The 21,181-nt window shown below is 48.3% G+C and overlaps 1 protein-coding gene across 4 annotated transcripts in view; it reads left to right on the top strand.

The window, feature by feature from the left end:
• Positions 1 to 18,181, top strand: part of SMARCA4 (SWI/SNF related, matrix associated, actin dependent regulator of chromatin, subfamily a, member 4) — a 97,188-nt gene extending 79,007 nt beyond the window's left edge. For 3 of the 4 annotated variants that reach the window (XM_066346033.1, XM_066346021.1, XM_066346011.1), the window contains 5 exons: positions 14,489 to 14,597; positions 14,962 to 15,063; positions 15,777 to 15,909; positions 16,114 to 16,256; positions 17,676 to 18,181. In XM_066346033.1, coding sequence (XP_066202130.1) covers positions 14,489 to 14,597; positions 14,962 to 15,063; positions 15,777 to 15,909; positions 16,114 to 16,256; positions 17,676 to 17,708 — 520 coding nt within the window. In that variant the 3' untranslated portion in view covers positions 17,709 to 18,181. The remainder of the gene's footprint in view (positions 1 to 14,488; positions 14,598 to 14,961; positions 15,064 to 15,776; positions 15,910 to 16,113; positions 16,257 to 17,675) is intronic. The other variant, XM_066346040.1, reaches the window with a different exon arrangement.
• Positions 18,182 to 21,181: the final 3,000 nt, after the last annotated feature.

Raw genomic sequence — 21,181 nt, 5'->3', positions numbered from 1 at the left:
GGAGAAGGGGGGGTAGGGATAAAGAAGCAGATGGTCACTTCTCTAGTGTGCCCTGACCAGGAATCAAACCCAGATTATCCATATGTTGGGCTGAGCCTTTACCACTGAGCCAACTGACCAGGGCCAAAACATGTTCATATTGATGCTGATTTACAAACTTCACTTTTGAGGTAAATTCCACACACACAAAATATAGACGGTAAAATATGGACTCTGCAGAAATCCAATGAAAACAGTAGAGCCCTGTGTTTTTTTCTTAATGATGTTCTTGTGAGGGAAACTAAAAATTACCAAAATGATAAAGACCCTTGAAGTTCAGTGGGCCAAGGGTAGACTTTACAAAAAGTCCTACTGATCTTTTATCCATGTATAAAAGAATCTTGACCCTGCCTCACATCATACGCATGTCTTAATTTGAAATGGAAAAGAAACATAAATGTGGAAGGTAAAACCAAGTTTTAGAAGGAGGCATGGGAGAAAATCTTCATGGCTTTGAGGTCGGCATAGACTTCCTCAACAAGGTACAAACGCTACTACCCATTAAAGACTTCACTAAAATTAAGAACAACTGATTATCAAAAGACACATTCATGAAGACAGTGAAAACTCCTGCCACAGACTGGGAAAAGAACACCCAATTTTAAAATGGGCAAAAGGGGCGTGAACAGACACCTTCTGGAAAATGTCCCAGTGATCAATCAGCATTTGAAAGGTGCTCTGGATCATTGCATTGAAAACATTAAATGCCTGTGAGATGACTCTATAACTTAACAGCATGACTACAGTTCCTGTAGGTGTTGACAAAGATGTGGAGCAGTAGGATTTCACATCCTGATCCAAGGGAGCATGCAGCTCTTTGGCAGTGTCTTCTAAAGCTCAACATAAAGATGAACCTTCTGACCCAGCAACTCCAACCCTAGTTGTAAACTCAAGAGAGCTGAGTGCATGGCCATCAAAAGACTTGTACAAGCACGTCCATTGCAGCTTTGATGCTGACTGCCCCAAACGAAACAGCCCAGTGTCCACCCCCAGGAGAATGTGTTGGTGGTGGCCCAGTCATACAGCAGAATTCTAAGAGCCACAAAACCAGAACTACCAGTGCTCCTTGGAAGAATCTTACATTTTGTTGAGTGAAATAAGCTTGACACTGGTGAGTACTTTGTGCTTTCAGTTATATAAAGTTAAGAAGCTTATTCCCAGTGATAAGCATTGACCAGTAGTTAACTCAAGATGGGGAAATTGACAGGGAAAGACCATGAGGGAGCTTTATGGGGTGTTGGGAGTATTTATCAATCAAAGTATATACATGAAAAAGTTCTTTAAGGTGTATACTTAAGATGTGTGTACTTTCCTGTATAAGGTATACCTCAGTTTAAAAAAATATTTGGGCCCTGGCTGGTTTGCTCTGTAGTAGAGCATTGGCCCGGCGTGTGGATGTCCCGGGTTCAATTCCTGGTCAGGGCACACAGGAGAAGTGCCCACCTGCTTCTCCACCCCTCGTCCTCTTCTCTCTCTCTTCTTCCTTCCTGCAGCCATGGCTTGATTGGAGTGAGTTTCCCTGGGCACTGAGGGTGGCTCCATGGCCTCTGCCTCAAGCACTAAAAAAAAAAAAGTAGCTCTGATTGCAATAGAGCAAGGGCCCCAGATGGGCAGAGCATCATCCCTTAGTGGGCTTGCCAGGTGAATCCTGGTTGGGGTGCATGCTGGAGCCTGTCTCTGCCTCCCCTCCTCTTACTAAATTAAAACACACACACACACACACACACCCCACCCCACCCCTTAGAAATGGCAACCTGAACTTGTTAATGTGGTGTTAGATGTTTTCAAACTAAAACAAATGTCAGACATCAGTCTACTTTCTTAGTCTTCCTATGATTTACTGAAATTGGACTTAGCCTCATATTTAGCTAAATATCATGCACCAAAAATGGCTTTGCCAGTACTGCAAACAGTTGTTTTCCCAGCCTGTGTAAGGTTGGGTGAGAACTCAGGCCATAGATGAAATCTGGGGTTTAGGGTTCAGCGACTACTTGTCAAGACTGTTCTATTGCAGAATGCTAAGGTCCTGGTGGCAGTTCTGGCATCCATTTTGATGAGAACACCAGCACTAGAGTCACAAAGTCACCCTCCCACCCTCCCACATGTGATTTTAGCCAAAAAGCTGAGAAGCAATCCCAGTTGATGTCAGACAACCTGATCAGACGGTGTGATGCATGATTTACATTTAATCTCATATCCTCCTGGTAAAGATAGCATCACAGAACTGGGAGTTCTTGGCCTGACCTGTGGTGGTGCAGTGGATAAAGCGTTGACCTGGGAATGCTGAGATCACTGGTTCAAAACCCTGGGCTTGCCTGGTCAAGTCACATATGGGAGTTGATGTTTTCTGCTCCTCCCCTTTTCTCTTTCTCTGTCTCTCTTCTCTCTCTAAAAAAAATTGAATAACATTTTAAAAAATAAAATATATTAAAATAAAAAACTGGGAGTTCTCCATTAGACAGGGAAGACCTATAGAGGAGTTATGAGGGGGGACAGCAAATATCATTAAAGGAAGCAACCTGGAGAAACATTTGGTTTGCAGTTGGAGCAAGAACATCCACTTGCTGTTTTGCAGGTAGTCATATAGGAAGAGATCAAGCAGGCACATAAATTCACAAAAACAGCCTCATTTTCCTGATTGAAAAGTTACCTCATCTGGCAGATACTTTCAAAGAGGATGTTTGGGTACAAAGTCGACCTATTTAATGGATATTTCTGATGTTCTTAACAAAGTAAATTTGAAACCACCTGGGAAAACAACATGGTTCACCCTCATGAGGTTAAGTGACAGTCCATAGATCACCCTCACTCACTTCTGACACCATCTGCAGAGTTCAGGGGTCTCCCAATATCGCCCTCAGGCTCAATGATTCTCCAGAAAACTCTCAGAACTGTTTGGAAGCTGTTATATTCATTGTTATAGTTTATTACAGCAAAAGGGTACAGATGAAAAATCAGCTAAAGGAAGAGGTACACGAACAGCATCCAGGTCTTGCCTTGAGCTTCCTGTTGTCCTCTCCCCTTGGGCCCCAGGCAGCACTGGCAGCATTATGAAACAACACGCACAGAGCATTGCCAACCAGGGAATCCTTGGTGTCTAGAGTTTTTATTGGACTTTGGTGCCATAGACACGACCAGCTGCCCATATGGCTGACATATCTCCAGCCCCTCTGTTGGTTGGGCTGATACCATGTGACCCAGCACCCCTGCCCTAAATCACATTCTTAGACTATCCGGGCCAGGTTACCCATCAGGCAGGACACTAGGGATTGAGAGATTGCCTCCCAGGAGCCAAGGGCAAAGGCCATACCTCTCTTTGGGCCGGGTTAAATTTTTTACAAACACAAGTCACATACCAGGAAGGTTCTAAAGGATTGGCCACTGCACCACACCAAGAACTGGGATGGAATAAAATTGGAGGTTACCTAACTTGCGCTTTCTTGTCTCAAACTTCCAGTTGCTCCATTCAAGAAGAGAAAATGAAACATTTAGATTTTTTAATTGCTTTCCAGAACCTTATAATTAGCTAAATTCTATACTTGAATTAAATATGGAGCCTGAGGAGAGAATGAATTGTTATAACTTGGTTCTTCCTAGACATCAAAGAATGATTTCAGGACCTAGTCAGCATTTGAATTCAGAGTCAGAAGCCTGCCTTGTGGCAGGACAATGTACTGCTGCTGTTATTGTCCCAAGTGACCGCAGGTGGGAGCCAAGGTAGCATCTTTCTTTCCCTCCCCACCTCCCTTCCTTTGTAAGAGGAGGGGAGATATACTCCCACATGCATCCCAACCAAGATCCACCCAACAACCCCCATCTGGAGCCGGTGTTCTGCCCATCTGTGGCTATGCTTGCAACCAAACTATTTTTAGCACCTGAGGCTGAGGCTCTTTGGAGCCATGCTTAGCACCCGAGCCAATGCGCCAGAACCAATCAAGCCATGGTTGTAGGGGGAGAAGAGAGAGGGGAGGGGGAAGGGTGTGGAGAAGTAGGTGGTTGCCTCTCCTGTATGTCCTGACTGGGAATCGAATCCAGGACATCCACATGCTGGGCTGATACTCTATCACTGAGCCAACCAGCCAGGGCCTAGGGTTGCACCTTGATAAGGTAAGTTTCAGTGGAAGTGGCTCTGCTGTGCCTCTGTAGCATGTCTAATCAGGGCCGCCCTTCCGTCAACTGGCATCACTCCAAATGTGGCTTTTCACTGTTTATTTCACGATCCCCCAGTTGTATTAGGGGGGGTGACAGAGACAGAGAGAGGGACAGATAGGGACAGACAGGCAAAAAGGGAGAGAGATGAGAAGCATCAGTTCTTCATTGTAGCTCTGTAGTGTCCTTAGTTGTTCATTGATTGCTTTCTCATATATACCTTGACCAGGGCGGGTGGGGGGTGGCTACAGCAGAGCGAGTGACCCCTTGCTCAAGCCAGCGACCCAGCACTCAAGCCAGATGAGTCTATACTCAAGCCAGTGACCTCAGGTTTTCACACCTGGGTCTTCTGCGTCCCCGTCCGATGCTCTATCCACTGCACCACCGCCTGGTCACACACCCCAGTTATATTTAAATGCTAGTGAAATCTTTTATGATATTCTCTTCATATTTACATCCTCATTCATATGAAGGTAATGTACTGTCTTGAAAGCTTTGCTTCCTTCATTTGTGTTTAGATTCAGGGCTGCCCGTCTCCTCCCTCATGAGGCCTCTCGCATCTTGGGGTTGTACAGTGTCTGGCCTTTGCAGCCGCAGCAGCCCTTAGTTGGGTCTTGGGGAAAGTGCACTTTATGTGTAGGGTTACAGTGGGTAAAATATTGGAGAACGTACAGTACTGTACTTTAACCTGCACTGGCACAGGTGGTCCCAGGAACCAGTGTGTCCTCAGAGATAAGTACCTCATGAGCAGAGCCTGAAGACTAGCAGGGGCCCACCAGGGGAAGAGGAGGGAACTGATGTCACAGGCAGATGAGACAGCACTTCTGAGAGGCCTGGAGCTGGCACACAGGTTTCCCAGAACCAGAGAAGCTGAGGGTCCTGTGCAGGGGCCAAGTCAGCATTCAGGGCTTTGCAGGCTCCTTCTCCTTGGCGATTGGAAATCTCAAATGGCATGAAAGAACCTGCTGGCCAACAGCCAGAATCAATATTCAATTTAAGGAATTGAGTTGGAATTTAAGAGTTTGCACTTATAATTTAAACATGCAAGTAAGTTAGGCACAGGCTCCTGGGTCAGGTTGGGACCTTGTCACGGGGCTGTACGTTGTTGCCAATTGGTGTCTTAATTTCTTGGGCCTTCAGAAGCACTGTCTGCAAATGCCAATTAGCAGGTGTGTGCGCTGGGGCACAGCGCTTGGGGCCAGGGAACGGTTTCAGAGACATACATTTGCTGGAGGCACCACCTTGGCAGTTGGGCTCCAGAAGGTTTCATAGAACCATTCCCATGCTCCCAGACTGCAGTAACTGTGGGGGTCATGGGGCTTGAGTGCCACAGAGATCTGGTTTCAACATGCATCTCTATGCCTCACTTTCTAAGTGCAGAATAAATGTTGAAGACCCTATGTGAGGTTATAGTGGTTACCGATGAGATAATAAGAGCCAGGCATGGGCCCTGGCCGGTTGGCTCAGCGGTAGAGCGTCGGCCTGGCGTGCGGGGGACCCGGGTTCGATTCCCGGCCAGGGCACATAAGAGAAGCGCCCATTTGCTTCTCCACCCGCCCCGCCTCCCTCCTCTCTGTCTCTCTCTTCCCCTCCCGCAGCCAAGGCTCCATTGGAGCAAAGATGGCCCGGGCGCTGGGGATGGCTCCTTGGCCTCTGCCCCAGGCGCTAGAGTGGCTCTGGTCGCAGCAGAGCATCGCCCCCTGGTAGGCGTGCCAGCTGGATCCCGGTCGGGCGCATGCAGGAGTCTGTCTGACTGTCTCTCGCCGTTTCCAGCTTCAGAAAAATACCAAAAAAAAAGAGCCAGGCATGCATCCCAGAGATCACTGTATGTGAAGAAGGGCCCCACTCAGATTTATGGTGGCACCTTCAGACTAGGCCTAGAGGCTCTTTCCTTCTGCCCTCGCACCTCCTTGATTACAGTTATAAAGAAGGTGTTCTTCAGAGTTGAAAGGTTATACCTTGATTTCCAAGAAAAACTGGGACAATGTAACAAGCCCAGGGAAGGTTGTCAGGTTGAAGTATCTAGGAGAGATCACCATGGGTGGCTCCAAGATGCTCAGGATTGGCCTCTGGAGGGGAGGGCAGAGGGTGGGAGCCCTTCCCTGAGGACAAGGAGGCCCCATGGTTCTCCAGCCTCGGCCTTTGGAAGGCCAGTTTTCCATCTATCTGGAGCTGAGCTCGGAATGGGTGCACTCCATCAGGAGGAGGAGGCTCTCCGGGATCTCTTGAGAAAAGTGCTGATCCCTGTCATCAAGCCCTGGGCTAGCCTGTATGTGGGTGCAGGTGGGCTGAAGGCCCAGTGGGGCTCAGAGCTACGGGAGGATTAGCTGGGTGGCCTTGTGGACAGAGGCGGATTAAGGTCTGTTGAGGCCCCAGGCGCAGAAGAAAATATCGGGCCCCTTACATTAGAGGTACATTGGGGCTTTGCAGGGCCCTTCCAAAGTCGGGGCCCAGGGCATGCACCCAGTGTGCCCGCCGTTAAATCTGCCTCTGCTTGTGGAGCCGTGCTGAGGTTTCTGAGTCTTTCCACAGAATTTGCTGGAACAGTCTCTTCGCAGACTGATTCCATCCCCAGGCTTCACTCCCTGCTGGTGATTCCTACGGTAGAGACGAGTCACGCAAAACAACGGGGCAGCAGGGTTAGAAGGGTCTTAACACTAGAAATACATAAAACCTCAGGCAGGACAGGGACAAATTCCCAGACTCTGGAGACAAGTAGATTTGGGTGAACGGGTCAAAACTTGACCCTCTCCCCTCTGCCTCCCTTGGAGTCCTGTCTGTGCTGCCGAGTACGGGAGGACGGGGGTGCTCATGAACACAGGAAACAGGTCACACAGGAAGTGTGAGATGAAATGGGGGAAAGAGGAAGAAAAGCACAGGAAAGAGATGGAAAAGTGGGCCTGAAGATATGGTTGAGTAAATTAGAAACCACAAAAAATAGGTAAATTTTAAGATTAAGCCAAGAGACAGCTAGAATAGACAGCTAGGAGAAAAGGATAGAAAGATGAATTGAGAAATGTACTTCTGAGGTAAAACTAGTCAAAAATGTAAGTTAACTAAGTTTAAAATTAGGTGGGAAGAAAGGAGTGGTTATGAGGGTCTCCAGGTCGGCGTGGAGGGGATGCACCGGCCCTGCACTGCAGCAGCAGATTGCCAGCCTGCCAACCCCAGACACACCCCACCCTTGCTCTGCATGGAGAACCAGAGGAGCCCCGGTGCCTTTGGTTCCCAGTGTGGGGCCCCTGCAGTCCTTGGCACTTCAGAAGGGGCTTGAGACCTCCTCTACTGTGGGCCTGCTCAGCACTCTGGGGGCTGTCACACTGGTTAATTCAGAAAAGCAAGCACACTTCTTGAGGCCATGGTCCCAGTGCTGCAGAAAGTGGCCTTGCGCCTCTTGCCTCTTAGAAATGCTCTCTGTTGTGCCATAAACCCTTCACAGGTGCTTTGTTCTTTGTCCTGTCACCCATGGCTGATGCCTTCTGAGCTCCCGCCACCGCAGCACAGCACGGGCTGGCTCTGGCATTCTGCCTGAGGAGCCGGCACACACACACACACACGCACATACACTACATGCCACACCTAGGAACGTGCTTGGGTTATGATCCAGCTTCTGCTGCCTGCTCTGTGACCTGGGCCTCTGTCTCTCTCCTCCAAATGTCAGGCGGGGCCTTGCCTCCAAAATGAGGGTTTCAAACTAAGTGGTTTCCCAGCTTGGGTTACTGAGGGGTGGAGTCGGAGTTTTTCTTAAATGAGATTTAGACTATTGTTGCACTGTATAAAGAGATATGTGTGCCCAGGTGTGTTGTTGGCTCATTAGATACTTTATCACCATCAGAACCTGCAGCCAGTATAGCCTTTGGTATGCAGAATCTGCAACCAAGCTTCCACCATCTCTTTCCTGGAAGCGTGTGCTGGGACTGCAGGGTGGGCGGCCCGCGGCCTACTCTCACTGGTGGGTTCATGGGGGATCCTGTCTCCCTTTCAGTCATGCTTAGTCAGAGTGTTTTCTGTACCACAGAGCTATGAATTCAGAAATGAGATTGATCTCTTAGGGATGGTGGATGCCCAACAGGTAGAGGCTCTTAGTAATATTTCTAAGTACATGGATCTGCCCCAGATTTCTTACTTTTCTAATCCTCAGAGTATCCTTGATTTGGTAATTTGTTCAAAAATTGAGCCTAGGAAATAATTTTTAATGTATTTCATCTTCAAATGTTGTTTATGGAGTACTTCTGAGATTCTCTTTCCCCAATAAATATTTTGCTACATAATGTTTGAAAGTGCTGAGTTGCTCGTATCCAGGACCCCTGCTGGCTCAGTTCACTGATCAAGAATCAAAAGAGAAGATCTCTGGGCTAGAAAATGTCATTGAGAGATGTCATAGGAAAATTGTCTGAATTGGACTTTAGGAAGGGAGACCTTCCAGGCAGATTGAGACCATTTCTATACTTGGCACATAGGATCTATCTTGAGCACCGTCTTTGATTTATTACTTGTGCTTGCCTGAGACTATGGGAGCGCAAGGGATAGTGCTGTGATCGTTGTTTGATGTCTGCCCTGTCAAAAGATGTGGACTTAAGGACACCAAACAGTATACAGTTGTCCCTCTCCATATTGGGGTTCACTTTTCGTGATCTCACTGTATCTGGATTTTAAAACTGTATATATTTAATTTTGTATTGCAGATTTTTTGCTGTATTGTGGGATTTTGCAGTATATAAGTATTTTTATATATTTATCTTAATTATTTTTGCAATAAAATAAGCATTTTCTTGCCTGAAAAATTGAAAACAATATAAAAAATTAAAATATTTTAAAGGACTATTAAGTCATCATCATCATCATCATTCAAGTTGTAATATATTCACTGGTGGTGAGTACCCATATAGAATTTTATATGTTGTTAAAATTACGTAGGTTTAAGAGTATAGAAAATGTTTAAGAGGATAGGAAGTGTTTATAAGAGTGTGGAAAAGGTTAATAACAGTGTGGGAAAGGTTTATAAGTGTGGGGAGGGTTTATAAAGCCTTAAAATAAATAATAAGTTAAATATAGTAATACCTAGATTTTCGTTGACTTCGGTTATTTATTGTCGTTTTTGGGTTTTGTTGATTTTTTCCGTGAAAATTTTGTCTCGGATTTCGTCGGTGTGCCTACGTGATCTCACTGCTAATTTTGTGAAAACAAAGGGCAACCCATGTGTTCTCCTGCTCAGTGTGGTGTTTCTCGTGTGAGCATCACCCTGTGCGTCTACAATTCCATTGCTTTCCAGTGTTTTTGTGCTTTTTTTATTGATTGCAAGTGCTAATACTGCAATTACGTGTAAGTGATTACTACAGACAGTAATTGGATTTACATTGATTCATATGGAAATAATTGCCTCGGTTTTCATCTGTTTAGATTTCACTGGTTGTTTTCAGACTGATTATTGACGAAAACTGAGGCATTACTGTATAAGGTCGCTACTTCATGGATTTTTGCCTATCGCGGAGGATTCTGGAACCTAATCCCTGCAGTAGATGAGGGACCACTGTATTTCCATCCCTGTTACATTCTTTCTGTTGTTTTTATACCAGGGGTCAGCAAACCAAATCTGCAAATCTGCAAAAAATAAAAATCTGTGTATGAAAGCCTGAGAATTAAGGATGGGTTTTTTTAAGATGATTTTGAGAAAATTAAAAGACTACTCTCTCATGTGAAATGATATGAAATACAGATTTCATTGTTAATAAGTGAAGTTTTATTGGAACACAGCTAAAGCCCATTTCCCAGTGTCAAGTCTGTAGCTGCTTTCTGTTGTTTGGTTGTTTTTTTTTTAATTTTATTTATTTATTTTAGAGAGGAGAGAGAAAGGGAGAGAGAGAGAGACAGAGACAGAGAGAGGGAGGAAAGAGAGACAGAGAGAGAAGGTGGGGAGGAGCTGGAAGCATCAACTCCCATATGTGCCTTGACCAGGCAAGCCCAGGGTTTCAAACCGGCAACCTCAGCATTTCCAGGTCGACGCTTTATCCGCTGCACCACCACAGGTCAGGCTGTAGCTGCTTTTTGTAACAATAGCAGAGTTGAGTAGTTAGACAGGTACAGTATGGCCCACTAAACCTAAAGTATTTATAGTGATTGTTCACAGAAAAGGTTTGCTGACCCTTGAATTAGAGCTTTGTATGTATAAAGGTGGTTGGGTCCCTGACTTAGCCTCATGGACTTCTTCTCGAGACCTGCCTGCCCCCAATTGTCTATATTTCAAGACAGCTTTTGTGGCTTCTGGTTTCTCCATCTGTTCAGTGAGGGTACAGCTGGATGATCCCTTAGGTACTGAAAGTCCATGGTTCCATCCTTTCACAGTGCTGCTGTGCTCTTCGATTCTCTTTGTTCCTCCTCAACATGTTATCATTTTATTATAAAGCTAAACCCAGTAATATACTTGATGGGGTGTGTCAGTTCAGACTTTGTTTCCTATATGTCAGCAATCCAATTTTAATCCCCTTGTGCAGAGAGGGGTTCATTTGGCTTAAAGGCTACAGAAGAGTCAATGAAGAAAATAGTTCTTGGGCTCTAAAGTCACCAGTCATCGCTCCTCCCACAGTTCTAATTGCTGAATCATGGCTCCACAGGCAACCACTGCTTCCCTAGTGGCTGGTAGAAAATCTTAGGAAACAGCTCTGGTTGGCTGACTGTGTCCTTGGTTCCACCCAAGTCCTGAGAGGTTTGGACTTAATAATGGTCAGCCCCACCAGAACTCCAAGTTGGCATAGGAAGAGGGTACTTTTCCACAGAGAGGCAGACACTGTCTAGACAGGTTATATGATAACTGTCTTACCCCCCTTCCCCCATGGCTGTTCAGGTTCCAAGGAGAAGAAGGGCTTGCAAAATAAGACCAAGCTTGCATATCAAGTGCTGTATAGTGATGGGGACTGGGTGGTGACACAGTTGAGGAAAGCTCCTGCTTTCCCGGGTAAGATCACTCCCAGGGGAAGCAAAGACATGAACAGGTATGCCTGAAAGAGGCTGTCAGCCCACCAGTGCACCTGTGATAAGGTACCTGTCTTCAGCTCATCCTGGAAATGTGAATTAAAACCACAAGGAGATAGCAATTCACACCTAAAATACAGAACACCCACATCAGGGAGGAGTGACGGGAGCAGGTGTAGCTGTACAGGACCAGGGTAGCTCACCTGCTGGAGGAGTGGACCTGGGCTCATTATCTACCAAAGCTGAGTGCCCCCTGCCCTGTAACCAAGCACTTCTGTCCCCAGGTAAAGTCCCAAGAGAGATGCAGGCCAAATAGACACAAGCGTCAACAGCCACCTGTTTTATAGAATATTGAAAACCAGACACAGCCTGGGTGCCCCTCAACAGCAGATGGACAAATGGACTGCAGGGTTGCCCGCTCTGGACCATAGAGTAGCTCTGCTGCATGCGCCAGCAGGGATAAATCTCAGGGATGGCGATGCGGGGTGCTGCCGGGCCTGGGAGACGCTGTGGGATCCTGTAACATCAAGTTCAAGAAGGGGCCAAGATCAGCCAGTGCCAAGGGTCAGGGAGGCTCACAGGAGCCTTGGGCACCTCAGGGGGCCGAGTGCTGAAGATTTGTACCTTTGTCTTATAGCTCAAGCCTCCTTTTTATTAAGACGTGATGAGGGCAAAGTGGACAGGTGTCAGAACACTAGAGAGAAGGTGACATTTGTGCTGAGGTGAGGACAGGAGCCCGGGTTGCTTTGGAGAGCAGTGACATTGTGGGCCCTGAGATGGGTACAAGGAGGTACAGAGGGACACTGACGTCAGGCACCATGGACAGCTCGTCCTGGAGGATTGTATAGTTATCAGAAGGACTTTAGGATTTATTCCTGGAGGGTGGGGAGCTGTGGCGTGTCCACCTCTAATAAAGAAATGAGGAGGGTTGGTGAGCTGGCCAGAACGGCTCTTAGCCCCAAGCCTATGGCAACAGCCTTGATTGTGTTTGGGGACCTCTCCAGGGGACTTCTGAGCAATTAAAATCCCACATCAGTGGCTTTCCAAGAGTCCTTGACTGTCTAAGAAAGGACAGTTTTAAAAGTCTTCTGTGGTCCTGGCACCCTCGCCCTCCCTCGCGTACACCCAGTTTTGAGGCCATCTGCACTCAGACTTCGTTGCATCTGAGGAGGGTTGTTGGGTTGGGGTTGGAGGGGCCTCTATTCTTCAAAGATGTGATTCCCCCAAAGGTTTATGAGAGGAGGTTCAGTTTCTTTGCTCTCAATTTCTTAGGCTGACAGAGGATAGAGGGTTTTATTGTGAAACTGTCTTGTCTTGTAGCACTAGAGTCCCACTTTAGAGGTTCCTAGATGGCCACGTATGCCCGAGACCGGCCGCCTGCATGGATGTCACCAATGACAGTGTGCATGGCCAAGCTCGTCTGACCCTAGCTCTGCAAGCATGGCTTTTCCTGCTGGGGGGTCTCTGCCCATTAGTGGGCTAGGAAATGAACTTTGTGTGTCCTAACTGGCATTTCTCAGTGAGACAGAGTAGAAATCAGAATCCATTGCATTTTCAAATAAAATTAAAAAAAAAAAAAATTTAGCCTGACCAGGCGGTGGCGCAGTGGATAGAGTGTTGGACTGGGATGCGGAAGGACCCAGGTTCGAGACCCCGAGGTCGCCAGCTTGAGCGCTGGCTCATCTGGCTTGAGCAAAGCTCACCAGCTTGGACTCAAGGTCGCTGGTTCCAGCAAGGGGTTACTCGGTCTGCTGAAGGCCCACGGTCAAGGCACATGTGAGAAGGCAATCAATGAACAACTAAGGTGTCGCAACGAAAAACTGATTATTGATGCTTCTCATCTCTCTCCGTTCCTGTCTGTCTGTCCCTCTCTCTGACTCTCTGTCCCTGTAAATAAATAAAAAAAATTAAATTAAAAAAAAAAAAAGAATCCATTGCATTTTGTTCGGGAGAATATCGCCCCATGGAACTTATCTTACTCCTGGGGGCACAAGTCCTGGGTCAGAGTGTAAAATGCAGTGCTCCCCAGCATCATGCCAAATGTGGGGTGAACTGCTCTGAGAAAGGTGGGCTCTCTGCGTATTCTGTTACCTGTTCTCATTTCTGGGGTTTACATAAACTAATGCAAGCTACCTGTGGCCAAACCCCCACTGGCCTGTTCACGAGAGAAGGGAAGCCTTTGCCTCCAAGAAGGTGCTCCCGACTGGGAATGACAATCTAAAAGTGGCGGGCTCTTCCTTAGCTGTGACAGCTCGGTCCACACAGGGCAGGGTGGCTGGAAGGAAGGAGAGCGGAGGCTACTTGCTGGCATCCCCACCAACACTGGGAAGGAAGGCAAAGCCTGAGCTGGGCTGTGCATGGCCAGGACAGGCAGGACTCATGCACAGTTCCCTCATTACAACAATTTAGAGTAAGAGTGTGGTGAGAACCCCTGTTGAAGTGTGTCTGGCCCAGAGCAAGGACTAAGTGATGATGGTTTTCCAAGACAAGTAAGGTGCAGGAACTGGGTTCTACCTGTCTTTTGGGTCAGGGGCCTCATGATACGCAAAAACCCCAAGTGAGCAGAAGGCCTCCAGGGATCCCAACTGGGACCAACCTCGGGGAGGCAGTTCTCGCCAAGCTGTTCTTTAAGGCCATTGTGAAATGGGGTCATCCAGTGACAAAACTGAAAAAGCAGTCGTGTCGTCACTGCTGTCTTCCAGAGTGCAGTGACTTGCTGGCCTGGTACACGGGTTCCTCCAAAAGGGAGATCCAGGAGTGGGTGCAGGAGGCCTGGTCACCTCAAATGGCCATGTATGGCACGTCTTTCCTTTGCTGGCTTATGAAAAACAGGCTTTCTCAGTGGGAAGGACTAGGAAAAACAGCTTTTATCTTTCTTAACATCTTGCTGGGGGCATCTTTCCTTCTGGTTTTTGCCAGATTCTCTCAAGTTCGCTGCTCCTATGTGCTACCTGCAAAACATGCTTGCAAAAAGTCATGTCTTTCCTAAAATGCTGGCACTTAATGCGCCTCACACGAGCAATCTGATTTTGGCATTGTGCATAGTCATGATCTTTCCTGTGCCGAGACTTTTGCTTTATGTGATGATGATACATGGGCGGAGAGGGTTGGGGAAGTTAAGTGAACACAGAGCCTGATTGAAATGCATCCCTGGCCTCTCCACACATGGTTGCCTCAGGGATGTTCCAGAACTCTCAAGACAGCAAAGGTACAGGAAATAACTCCTGAGTCGGCTTTGACTTTCTCACCCTCTCTGTCATCAAACCATGGAGGGTGGGGACTCCCTCCATTGGCAGGGTGTGTGAGTGATACCCGCCATGTCCCCTTACAGTAGTAGTGGACGTCAGCTCAGCGAGGTGTTCATCCAGCTGCCCTCCCGCAAGGAGCTGCCTGAGTACTACGAGCTAATTCGCAAACCTGTGGACTTCAAGAAGATTAAGGTAACCCCCGGGTGGGAGGAGGGGGTCTCTCATAGAGATGTGCCCACATTGGTGTTTGGGGGAATCTGACTCAGGACCTTTGGCGCCCTGGTAGGGACCCAATCATTAGCTCTTGGGGTTTCTCGTAGCCTCAGGTGTCCCAAGGACATGTTGTCAGGCTACTAGCGTTCAGGACTCCAGGATTACCCCCAGCCCAGGCCTCAGTCATGCAGCTCTTGTGTTCAGTGGGTTTAGGCTTCCAAGCCTGCACAGAAGAGCTGGGAGTCTTGGCTATGACCTTGTTAAGCAGAGGGACTCCCAGCCCCGGGGTCTCCAGACACAAGATGAGGTCCCAATGTAAGGCTGCTTCTCTGGCTGCCTGCAGGAGCGCATCCGCAACCACAAGTACCGCAGCCTCAACGACCTGGAGAAGGACGTCATGCTGCTGTGCCAGAATGCGCAGACCTTCAACCTGGAGGGCTCCCTGGTGAGGAGGCACTGTTCCTAGCCTTTGACCTTCACAGCTGGGCCCCAACCAACATGCTCTGTGCTTCCTTTTGAATGATTGGGCTTAAAAATAATTCCCAACAACTTGGAATATTTTACTGATTGATTACAAAAGCAGTATGGGTTCATTACTTTTTGAAAAGGGCGGAAAATAAAGACAAGTAAAACAGAAAGTAGACTCAGTCCCATCCATCCAGGGTGGCCCTGTGAACAATTCATGTGTATCTTGGGATTTTAGTTTGGATTCACTAGAAGATTCTCTTGAAAAGAATCCTGTGCATGTGTCCTTTCCTATGATGAAATTAATACACAGTTTCAATGTAGCAAAGTTTCTCCAAGTGTGTTCGGGATTGGTCCCTCCTGAGAAGGAGATTTTATAGTCATAAATTTGGGGGAAATGCTGGCTTTTAAAAGGGGTGTTCATTTCTGGTTACTGCAGACCATCTCCAAGCCTTTGATGGTGCTCACTGTGATTCCAGGGGTGGCTGTTTCTAAATGAACACACCTGACCGTTTGTCCAGAACTATTTCATAATCCTGATGTTCTCTCGGGCACTGATTTAAGAAAAGATTGTTGAGATGTCCCTCCTTTGCCCCTCATGGGCTACTTTGGCCAGAGTTATGGCTGGATTGGGGTGGGGGGCATCCCCACATTGGGCCCCAGCCCACTCGATCGCCACATGTTTCTGCCCAGATCTATGAAGACTCCATTGTCCTGCAGTCTGTTTTCACCAGTGTGCGGCAGAAAATAGAGAAAGAGGATGACAGTGAAGGCGAGGAGAGCGAGGAGGAGGAGGAGGGCGAGGAGGAAGGCTCAGAGTCTGAGTGTAAGTTCCAGGGTGCCTGGGTGGGGTGGTTGTGGCTTCCCAGTATGGTCAGGACCTCGGGGTTCACACCTACCTGAGAGACCCAGAGGCCTCATGGCTCCGTCCATTTACAGCCTGCCCAGCTCCCAGACATACCCAGCCCAGGAGGTGCCATGCTTTCCCAAGCCCATGTTTTCTTTTCCCCCTTTCTGGCCCCCACCCCAGCCCGCTCAGTCAAAGTGAAAATCAAGCTGGGCCGGAAGGAGAAGGCACAGGACCGACTGAAGGGGGGTCGGCGGCGGCCGAGCCGTGGGTCCCGGGCCAAACCAGTGGTGAGCGACGATGACAGTGAGGAGGAGCAAGAAGAGGTAAGACCCCAGGGTCTTGAGATGGGCCAGAGCACGTATCCAGTGGCAGTTGGGTCATTGGAAGTCCATCCCCATGCCAGGTCCAGGACCCTTCTACCATGGTCCCCACGAGGATAGATGCTCTCACACCACCACTACACAGATGGGACAACTTAGGCTGAGCATTACATGGTATTAACTCAAGCCCCAGTCCGCAGGCACTAGAACCAGTGCTCTTAGCACCAGTGGGCGTCTGGGGGTTGGGGTGGGTGTCCCATTCTGTTCCCCCCAGGTTGTCCTGCCACGGCCCATGGTGGGACCAGGTCTTTTTTGAGCTCAGGGGCAGGAGACCCTTGGATTGGAGATGCCCCCATATAGTCCCTGTCCCTTAAGCAGACACAGTGCCTTGTTGTCACAGCTGTCACAGTGTCCTCACCCCATGTGACACACTGTGTACCCAGATCTCTGCCTGTGGCTCTGTTCTGGCTGCCTGAGAGGATTTCCTAACAATGCTAGTGGGTTAAAAAACAAAAAACAAAATCCCTGGTTCCACAGTTTCAAAACACCATGGAGCCAACACTGTAAATGGGGCGATGCATGTTCCCTGTCACACACTGTGGTTCCACACACTGAAGAGAAGCTGCAGGCTTGTCAGGCCCACAGTGGGCAGTTTTGGGGGTGTGGGACCAGGCCCCCTTGTTGGATTTAAATAAACTTTGTCCCCTGGTCCCAGGGCAGACACCTGGCCCTTCCCTGCCGTGGGATTTGGGCAGTTTACTTCACTTCTGAGCCTCAATTTCCACTTCTACAAAGCAGGAGTGGACTGGACTGGGGCTAGCTCCTAGTCAGGCTCAGTAAGCACCATTTTGGTGTTGCTATTCTTTAGCCATTTGTAATAACAATGAAACTAACCAAGAACCTTGGATGAGTCTAACCAAAACCTTACATGACCTCATGAGGGTGTCAGTGATGTCCTGAACACAGGGAGGAGTGGCCCGTGCCTCTGGAGGGCAGGTCTGGGCTATGTCAGTGCCCCATTGCCTGGTCCAGATCCAACAGGGCATTTTATGGCCCTTGCCAAGCTGCTTAAAATGTTTAAATGAAAAAGCAGAGCTCTTCTATGGTCAGGTACAGCTAAGGTGGTTTTGAAGCCCAAAGTCCAGGGCACAGGGACAGGGAAAGTAGCAGTAGGATGGAGCAGGGAGGGCCTGGTGAGCCTCCAAGATCCCAGGAAAGGAGCAGTGTGGTCACAAGGGCCAGTCCTCAGGAGTAAAATGACCTTGGGGTGTGGTGTGACAGAAGGGGCTAAGGCCAAAGGCTGCTCCACCTGCAGCCCCACAGGTCTGTGTTGCCCACAATTGCATTGTCTGCATCGTTGGTTCAGCCTCAGGGTCCCCTCAGGGGAGCCAGCTCATGCCTCTCCTCCTGTTTCTCCCGCAGGACCGCTCAGGAAGTGGCAGCGAAGAAGACTGAGCCCTGACATTCCAGAGTCTCGACCCCAAGCCCCTCGGCCCAGAGCCGAGGCAGTGTAGCCCTTAGCAGTAACGGGTAGCAGCAGATATAGTTTCAGATGTGGGGTAAAAGTGTATAAATGAAAATCTTCCATATTTATACGGCAGAGAAGATGTGGGACTGTTTGTGTCTGGCCCTGTCCTGGCATCAGTAGCGTTTGCTAACAGCATTAACTGTTCAGAATGACAAAAAAAAAAGTGATGAATTGGGGAATACATGACACCTGTTTTTCTTTTACTTCCTTGGCAGTGCTGTTGCGGCCACAGTTTGGAATCACTGTAGTTTAAGCCGTGGATGCATGTGTGTAACCGTCCACTCCTTGTACTGTATTTTATTGGACAGGTCACACTCGCCGGGCCCTGGGTCCGCAGGCCCGGCGGGGTATGTCAGTGTCACTGGATGTCAAACAGTAATAAATTAAACCAACAACAGAATTTGTAACATTGCCTTCTTCTGGTGGCCTCCTTCCTGGCACCTGTCAGTGCAAAGCCCTGGCAGTCTGTGTGGAGCCCTATCCTCCTGTCTCCTGTGTAGCCTCTTTCCCAGAGGCGGACACTGAGGCCCAGGCCTCACACCATTTGAAGACAGACTCGGGCTTTTGGCCCACAGGTGCCACTCTCAGTCCCCATCATTTGTTCAAGCCCACCCTGTCACACAGGGAACAGGCAGCTCAGTCCCTTCCCTGCTGCAGCCAAGGTGGGATCAGGGAGGTGGTCAGAAACAGGCAGGTGTGCCTGACCAGGCGGTGGCGCAGTGGATAGAGTGTTGGACTGGGATGCCGAGGACCCAGGTTTGAGACCCCGAGGTTGCTGGCTTGAGCATGAGCTCATCTGGTTTGAGCAAAAGCTCACCAGCTTGGACCCAAGGTCGCTGGCTTGAGCAAGGGTTACTCGGTCTGCTGAAGGCCTGCAGTCAAGGCACATATGGGAAAGCAATCAATGAACAACTAAGGTGTCGCAATGTGCAACGAAAAACTAATGATTGATGCTTCTCATCTCTCCATTCCTGTCAGTCCCTGTCTATCCCTCTCTCTGAAAAAAAAAAAAAAAAAAAAAGGCAGGTGTCATGCACAGCGGACAATTCTGTGATACATGAAGCCCAGAGTATGTGGGAGCCCATTGAACAGGGCGGGCTTCCAAGTTCACAACTTCCTTTGGGTTCTTTTCTCTAATTTTTGTGTCTTCAAACACAGTTTCTTTTAGTTCTTTGAACATACTTAAAATGGTTGCTTTGAAGTCCGTCTGGATCTCCTCAGAGAAAGGTTCTATTGACTACTTTTTTCCTCAGTGTAAGTCACACTTCCCTGTTTCTTTTCATTTCTCTCTTTTTTTTTTTGTTCAAAAGTAGGACTTTTTTTTTTTTTTTTTCCTGAAGCTGGAAACGGGGAGAGAGAGACAGACTCCCACAAGCGCCCGACCGGGATCCACCCGGCACGCCCACCAGGGGGCGACGCTCTGCCCCTCCGGGGCGTCGCTCTGTTGCGACCAGAGCCACTCTAGCGTCTGGGGCAGAGGCCAAGGAGCCATCCCCAGCGCCCGGGCCATCTTTGCTCCAATGGAGCCTCGCTGCGGGAGGGGAAGAGAGAGACAGAGAGGAAGGAGAGGGGGAGGGGTGGAGAAGCAGATGGGCGCTTCTCCTGTGTGCCCTGGCCGGGAATCGAACCCGGGACTTCTCCACGCCAGGCCGACGCTCTACCACTGAGTCAACCGGCCAGGGCCAAAAGTAGGACATTTTTTACCTGACCAGTGGTGGCACAGTGGATAGAGCATCGAGATGGAACCCTGAGGTCCCAGGTTCAAAACCCTGAGGTCACCAGCTTGACCGCAGGGTCGCCGGTTTGAGTGCAGTCAACATGATCTCACTGTCATGGGCTTGAGCCAAGGCTAGTGGCTTGAGCAAGGGGTCAGTGACTTGGCTAGAGCCCCCCAGTCAAGGCACATATGAGAAGCAATCAATGAACAACTAAAGTGCTACAACTAAGTTAATGCTTCTCTTCCTGCGTCTGTCTGTCTCTCTCTCAAAAAGAAAAAATAGACATTTTAAAAGTAGTTTGTAACAACTCTGAATTCTGATTTCTACTATGGGGAGTTGTGGGGTTTTCTTTTGTTTTTTGTTTATATAGTTATTGCTGAGCTACTGTAGTAGTGTCTGTCTCCCCCACAGTGTACAGCAGCTGGTGACTGCTCAGTTTTTGATTTTTATTTCTTATTCCTTATTTTTAACTAGGCTTCCCCTGGGAGTCATACTGGGTCAGCATAGCTTCAAGGTCAGCCAATGGTGGCTCAGAGGCAATGCTCAAACATTGAGTCATTGAGGGCTTGTGCCAGTGGCCTGGGCTCGGGCATTTTGCAAGTCAGATCTACCTTTGCTCCCTGACTGTCCCTCTTGTGTTGTCTCAGCACATGCACACGGCCTCCCTTTGAGCAGGTTGCATGGATTTGTGGATTGATGGGGCTCTCTCCAGCTCTCTCTAGCTGTCACGGCATGTGTGTAGACCCTCAGGGTGTGTGGGACCAACTGAGGCTGTCTCATCCCTGGACCTCTTGTCTGTATTTATCAATCAGTTGCAGCCAGGAGCCCCACCTCAAGCTGGTTAGGAGACCTTGGCCTTCCCTGTTCTACCTGAGACCCCTACTATTTCCAGGATCCCCAGGGACCTGAGGTTTTCCCATTCAGCTGTGTATCAAGTCAGCCTTCTCCAGCAGTGATTTTTATGGTAATGGGGAGGAGCTGGGAAGCCCAGGCCAAAAAACTCAGTCTTCTACTGCTCTGCTATTCAGTTGATTGGTTTTCTTGAATAAAGGCTTAATTTGTCAAATGCCTTTGATAAACTTCCAGAATCCAGATTTGGTGTTTTTGTTTGTTTTGTTTTTTTGACAGAGAGGGACAGACAGGAAAGGAAAGAGATGAAAAGCATCAATTCTTTGTTGCAGCCCCTTAGTTGTTCAATGATTGCTTTCTCGTGTGCCTTGACCTGGGACTACAGCAGAGCAGGTGACCCTCTTGCTCAAGCCAGCGACCTTGGGCTTCAAGCCAACAACGTTTGGGCTTAAGCTGGTAAACCCATGCTCAAGCTGGCAACCTCGGGGTTCTGAGCCTAAGTCCTCCGTGTCCCAGCCCAGTGCTCTAACCACTGTGCAACCTGGTCAGGCACAGATATGAATGTTTTTGACAACTTCATCTAGTTTCATTGATGCTGTTAAGGATGAGATTTGCTAAAATCTTCACTCTGTCGTTTCAGAAGTCCACATTTTTTTAAATAGCTTTGACTTTATTTTTAAATACATTTGAATTTATTTTAATTTTTACAGAAAATCTGCTCACTAAATCCTTGATTTCATAATATTCAGTCTGAGGCCAATTTAAAAATGAGTCCCCAGTGAGGAAAAATGTACACTTAGAACTTGAAGATGAGAAAAATATGATGATATAGT

This window comes from Saccopteryx leptura, chromosome 1, assembly GCF_036850995.1.
Source record: "Saccopteryx leptura isolate mSacLep1 chromosome 1, mSacLep1_pri_phased_curated, whole genome shotgun sequence".
NCBI classification, from domain to species: Eukaryota; Metazoa; Chordata; class Mammalia; order Chiroptera; family Emballonuridae; genus Saccopteryx; species Saccopteryx leptura.
The sequence above is the reverse complement of the archived record's forward strand: the minus strand, read 5'-3'. Positions and strand labels throughout refer to the sequence as shown.